Genomic DNA, 6369 nt, shown 5'->3' on the forward strand with positions numbered 1-6369 from the left:
GTTCTCCTGGAAGCCAAAGATCTGTCTGATTTCTGACTTTATCTGGAGAGGAGAAGGCATCATAGCGAGAGAACGGGTCAGGGTGGCCGGCTTGAACGTGGTTCAGTATCAATTAAGCTCTAATTGCTTTAAGCGCATCAGGTCTTTTCTTCCCCCTAAGGCAAGGACTTACAGGGCAGAGTTGGCAGTAGCTAAGTTCAGATACTATAAATTAATGTTGTTGTGCCAATTTCAACCGGGCTGTCAAACCCACCCTCCAGTTTGCTGTTCGTTTACCTCTGGTGGCATTCACATTTTGTGAATATTAATTTGAGAGTAACTTCGCAAGATCACAGTGCTGTCCTCCACCAGCCGTGCTGGGGCGTTTAGCGAAGCTGCATTGATTTACAAGATGAATTTGCTGGCAAAGGGGAACAGTTGATCTGAAAATAACTGTCCTGCTTCCCTGGCCAGACCTCAGCCCAGTGGACTTCGCCCACCTTCCCATTTGCCATTTGTTAAAGGCAACGTTTTCTTCATTTCTTCAGTTTCCCTCTCTCCTCCCCCAGTCACCCAGGGACCCTCCTGCAGGGTCTGCCACCATGTATTAACACATCGATTTGACCCTTTATGTGTGTTAGCTTAGAAGATTTAGCTTTTATGTGTGTGCGTCGTCATCTCATGGAGGGGCCTGGGGAGACAGGTTGTTCGGGGCCCTGAATATAGGAGGCATTCCGTGAACAACTGGATGTTGACAGCAGTGGTGATAAAACATTGATATAGTTGGTAAGATTTGCTTCATTGACTTAGGAAAAGCACTGCTTGACATCAAACTGCTGAATTCTGGTTTTTCTTTTGTAAATTGCCTTTCTTTCGGGCTTATGTTGGTGTTAAGTATCAGACTTGATGATATAATTGTTTTAATACCTTTAAGTAGTTATATAGAGCTGAATGAGACAGTAAACCCTTACATTATGTAGGGAGTGAACTTAACCATTCTTATACAGAAATAACATAATTTCAGGATAAATTTTGAAAGGAGATTACGAGCTGTTGTTATGGGGCGCCATGTAAAAGCACTGCTGGCCTTTGTTTTTTCTGAATTAGTTGTCAGAGGCTTTGCATTCTCACAATACTGTAGGGGCATTAAGTTTGCCAGCTTTTGATCATTTAATTCGTTGTATGTAAGTAAATGTAAACAATGTTCATTACTTTTTAATGGTTGTTTATATTTGCCTTAACCATTTAAATATAAAAATATAACTTGATTGTTACAGTTAGTAGTCTTTCATTTGATACTCATGAAGATTTTTGAGTTGTTTAAATATGAAAGATAGGACCTTGTCATTCAAAAATGAAAAGGAAGTTTTTGTTAAGTTTTAGTAATTCTAGATATGTTACAAGAATGTTGATACTTATATTGGAAAACATGAAAAAAATCCCAAACCGTTGCATTTATTTATATTCCATGTGTATGGAAAATATTTGTTTAAATGAGAGGTTTAAAACAATTACACACTTTCGCTTGTTTTATTCCCCATGGTAACGATTCTGATTTCTTCTGTTTCAGATTCCTGAGAGTTAAGCAATGGGGAGACATTCGGCCTTGCTTCTGCTCCTCCTCCTCCTCCTCCAACATTTTGGAGACAGTGATGGCAGCCAAAGACTTGAACAGACTCCTCTACAGTTTACACATCTCCAGTACAACGTCACGGTGCATGAGAACTCTGCAGCTAAGACTTACGTGGGGCATCCTGTCAAGATGGGTATTTACATGACACATCCATCGTGGGAAGTAAGGTACAAAATTGTCTCCGGAGACAGTGAAAACCTGTTCAAAGCTGAAGAGTACGTTCTCGGAGACTTTTGCTTTCTAAGAATAAGGACCAAAGGAGGAAATACAGCCATTCTTAATAGAGAAGTGAAAGACCACTACACATTGATAGTGAAAGCAGTTGAAAAAAATACTAATATGGAGGCGCGAACAAAGGTCAGGGTGCAGGTGCTGGATACAAATGACTTGAGACCGTTATTCTCACCCACCTCATACAGCGTTTCTTTACCTGAAAACACAGCCATAAGGACCAGTATTGCAAGAGTCAGCGCCACAGACGCAGACATAGGAACCAATGGGGAATTTTACTACAGCTTTAAAGATCGAACAGATATGTTTGCTATTCACCCAACCAGTGGTGTGATAGTGTTAACTGGTAGACTTGATTACCTAGAGACCAAGCTGTATGAGATGGAAATCCTCGCTGTGGACCGTGGAATGAAATTGTATGGGAGCAGTGGCATCAGCAGCATGGCCAGGCTGACGGTGCACATCGAACAGGCCAACGAATGTGCTCCTGTGATAACAGCAGTGACATTGTCACCGTCAGAGCTGGACAGAGACCCAACATACGCCATCGTGACAGTGGATGACTGTGATCAGGGGGCCAATGGTGAAATAGCGTCTTTAAGCATCGTGGCAGGCGACCTCCTCCAGCAGTTCAGAACCGTGAGGTCCTTCCCAGGGAGTAAGGAGTATAAAGTCAAAGCCATCAGTGGCGTTGATTGGGACAGTCATCCTTTTGGCTACAATCTCACACTACAGGCTAAAGATAAAGGAACTCCGCCCCAGTTCTCTTCTGTTAAAGTAATTCACGTGACTTCTCCACAGTCCAAAGCCGGGCCAGTCAAGTTTGGAAAGGATGTTTACAGAGCAGAAATAAGTGAATTTGCTCCTCCTAACACTCCTGTGGTCATGGTAAAGGCCATTCCTGGTTATTCCCATTTGAGGTATGTTTTTAAAAGTACACCCGGAAAAGCTAAATTCAGTTTAAATTACAACACTGGTCTCATTTCTATTTTAGAACCAGTTAAAAAACAGCAGGCAGCCCATTTTGAACTCGAAGTAACAACAAGTGACAGAAAAGCCTCCACCAAGGTCTTGGTGAAAGTCTTAGGTGCAAATAGCAATCCCCCCGAATTTACCCAGACAGCATACAAAGCTGCTTTTGATGAGAATGTGCCCATCGGTACTACTGTCATGAGCCTGAGTGCCGTAGACCCTGACGAGGGTGAGAATGGATACGTGACATACAGTATCACAAATTTAAATCATGTGCCGTTTGTGATTGACCATTTCACTGGTGCTGTGAGTACGTCAGAAAACCTGGACTACGAACTGATGCCTCGGGTTTATACTCTGAGGATTCGTGCATCAGACTGGGGCTTGCCGTACCGCCGGGAGGCCGAAGTCCTTGCTACAATCACTCTCAATAACTTGAATGACAACACACCTTTGTTTGAGAAAATAAATTGTGAAGGGACAATTCCCCGAGATCTAGGCGTGGGAGAGCAAATAACTACTGTTTCTGCTATTGATGCAGATGAACTTCAGCTGGTGCAGTATCAGATTGAAGCTGGAAATGAACTGGATTTGTTCAGTTTAAACCCCCACTCTGGGGTATTGTCATTGAAGCAATCGCTAATGGCTGGCTTAGGTGCAAAGGTGTCTTTTCACAGTCTGAGAATCACAGCTACAGATGGAGAAAATTTTGCCACGCCGTTATATATCAACATCACAGTGGCTGCCAGTCGCAAGCTGGTAAACTTGCACTGTGAAGAGACTGGTGTTGCCAAAATGCTGGCAGAGAAACTCCTGCAGGCAAATAAATTACACAACCAGGGAGACGTGGAGGATATTTTCTTTGATTCTCACTCTGTCAACGCTCACATACCACAGTTTAGAAGCACTCTTCCGACTGGTATTCAAGTAAAGGAAAACCAGCCTGTGGGTTCCAGTGTAATTTTCATGAATTCCACTGACCTTGACACTGGCTTCAATGGAAAACTGGTCTATGCTATTTCTGGAGGAAATGAGGATAGTTGCTTCATGATTGACATGGAAACAGGAATGCTGAAAATTTTATCTCCTCTTGACCGTGAAACAACGGACAAGTACACCCTGAATATTACCGTCTATGACCTTGGGATACCCCAGAAGGCTGCGTGGCGTCTTCTAGACGTTGTGGTTGTCGATGCCAATGATAATCCACCTGAGTTTTTACAGGAGAGCTATTTTGTGGAAGTGAGTGAAGACAAGGAGGTACATAGTGAAATCATCCAGGTGGAAGCCACAGATAAAGACCTAGGGCCCAATGGACACGTGACGTACTCAATTCTTACAGACACAGATAAGTTTTCAATTGACAGCGCGACTGGTGTTGTTAAAATCACGCACCCTCTGGATCGAGAACTGCAGCATGAGCACTACTTAAAGATTGAAGCCAGGGACCAAGCCAGAGAAGAGCCCCAGCTCTTCTCCACGGTCGTTTTGAAAGTATCACTAGAAGATGTTAATGACAACCCCCCTAAATTTATTCCCCCTAATTATCGTGTGAAAGTCCGAGAGGATCTTCCAGAAGGAACCGTCATCATGTGGTTAGAAGCCCACGATCCTGATTTAGGTCAGTCTGGTCAAGTGAGATACAGCCTTATGGACCACGGAGAAGGAAACTTTGATGTGGATAAACTCAGTGGAGCAGTTAGAATCGTCCAGCAGTTGGATTTTGAGAAGAAGCAAGTGTATAATCTCACTGTGAGGGCCAAAGACAAGGGGAAGCCAGTTTCTCTGTCTTCTACTTGCTATGTTGAAGTTGAGGTGGTTGATGTGAATGAGAACTTGCACCCACCGGTGTTTTCCAGCTTTGTGGAAAGGGGGGCGGTGAAGGAAGACGCGCCTGTTGGTTCGTTGGTAATGACAGTGTCGGCTCATGATGAGGACGCCGGAAGAGATGGGGAGATCCGATACTCCATTAGAGATGGTTCTGGCGTTGGTGTTTTCAAAATAGGTGAAGAGACAGGTAAATATGTTTTCATTGCTTTCATTTGATACCCTCTTCCATGTTTTTTTTTTTCTTTAACTATCTGCCCTGTGACAGCTTCTTCACAATTCCCGGTTGCTCTTTGGGCTCGGTGTAGATGTGCATGTGAATATTGTTTTGGCCCGGCCGCTGTATGTAGGTGTGTTTATTCGTCGTAAGCCATGAAGATGGAAACAAAAGGGCCTGAATGATTTAAGTGGCGTAAAGTGAGTAAAAGACCAGGAATATGTTGAAATTGTTCCCACTGATACTGATCTCCAAATTTGTACTCTATTGTCAAAAGCATCATTATGGTTTTTTTCTAACTTTGAGAAGCCTTTCCAATTTTTTTCACAGTGTATTTGCAGGCTCATACTTAGAAAAACTGTTGCTATCATCTGGCATGCCATTCAGAGGTTGCTGCCTACCTGCAGAGTTATCCAGTGCATGCAGAGATTATGCGCCAAAACTTCTCTAATGTGGTCTTCACTTAGTACCTCATCTAGATTTTGGTTGAGAGGCAGAGGCAGGATGGTGGCGTGTTGAACTGAAAAGACCTGGCTTGGAATCCTGGCTCTTCTAGTTGATAATTGGTGATCTTGGCCAAGCAAATTACTTCTTAGAACTAACTTTTTCCTCTCCTATATGGGGACACTTAGAATTACTAGAAGGTTTAAGTGAGGGTAGAGTGAAAGAACTCGGGAAAACTCCTGGCGTGTGGTAGGTTTATTCATGGTAGCAGTGCTTTGTTGTAATTCTGAAACCAGGACCTCCAAGGCAGCAGTTCAAGCTAGGAAGTGCCTGTGCTGCACTTTGTACATACCTCGGTCTTGCTACACAGATATTGTTTAGTTATGTGTCAATATGTCCTGATGGAGTGTGAGCCTTTCAGGGCAGGCTTTTAGCCCCTGCATCGTCTATCTTTAGCACCTAGCAAAAAGCACCTGGCACATAAAAGCTGTTCAATCAGTGTTAAAAGACTACATGAGTAAATGAATGCGTGTGTTGGCTTTTCATGTCCTGCCCTCTGAGAATGATAGTGGAAATAGAAAAGGGGTGATCAAAGCACTCATCAGCAATAGGTGGGGGGCTCAATTTGTTTACTAATCTCATCCATGTGTACTTTATAAATCTGTGCGTTTTAAAAGGGACCTTTTAAAAATTACCTTTAAACTGTATATATTCAGTAATACCACACACAAAAAAACCCAAAAAAGTCTTCAATCAACACCCACCCTGGGATCCATGCCCACATGTAATAGGTGTGTAGCACATGAAAAATGTAGCTACTGTTTAGAAATGCATTATTTTGGGCTGGGTGCGATGGCTCACGCCTGTAATCACAGCACTTTGGGAAGCGCAGGTGGGAGGACTGCCTGAGGCCAGGAGTTCAAGACCAGCCTGAGTAACAGCAAAACCTCATTTCTACCAAAAGAAAAAAAACAAAAAAGCTGGGCTGGTGGTACACCTTTAGTCCCAGCTACTTGGGAGGCTGAGGTGGGAGGATGACTTGAGTCCAGGAGGTCGAGGCTGGAGT

At 43.4% G+C, this 6369-nt stretch overlaps 1 protein-coding gene across 1 annotated transcript in view; it reads left to right on the top strand.

Annotated features, from left to right (window-relative positions):
* The window catches only part of FAT1 (FAT atypical cadherin 1), a 175414-nt gene that overhangs the window by 22128 nt on the left and 146917 nt on the right, over positions 1–6369 (top strand). Inside the window, exon 2 of the mRNA XM_011980777.1 lies at positions 1550–4832. Coding sequence (XP_011836167.1) covers positions 1568–4832 — 3265 coding nt within the window. The 5' untranslated portion in view covers positions 1550–1567. The remainder of the gene's footprint in view (positions 1–1549; positions 4833–6369) is intronic.

This window comes from Mandrillus leucophaeus, unplaced genomic scaffold, assembly GCF_000951045.1.
Source record: "Mandrillus leucophaeus isolate KB7577 unplaced genomic scaffold, Mleu.le_1.0 Scaffold217, whole genome shotgun sequence".
Taxonomy (NCBI): domain Eukaryota; kingdom Metazoa; phylum Chordata; class Mammalia; order Primates; family Cercopithecidae; genus Mandrillus; species Mandrillus leucophaeus.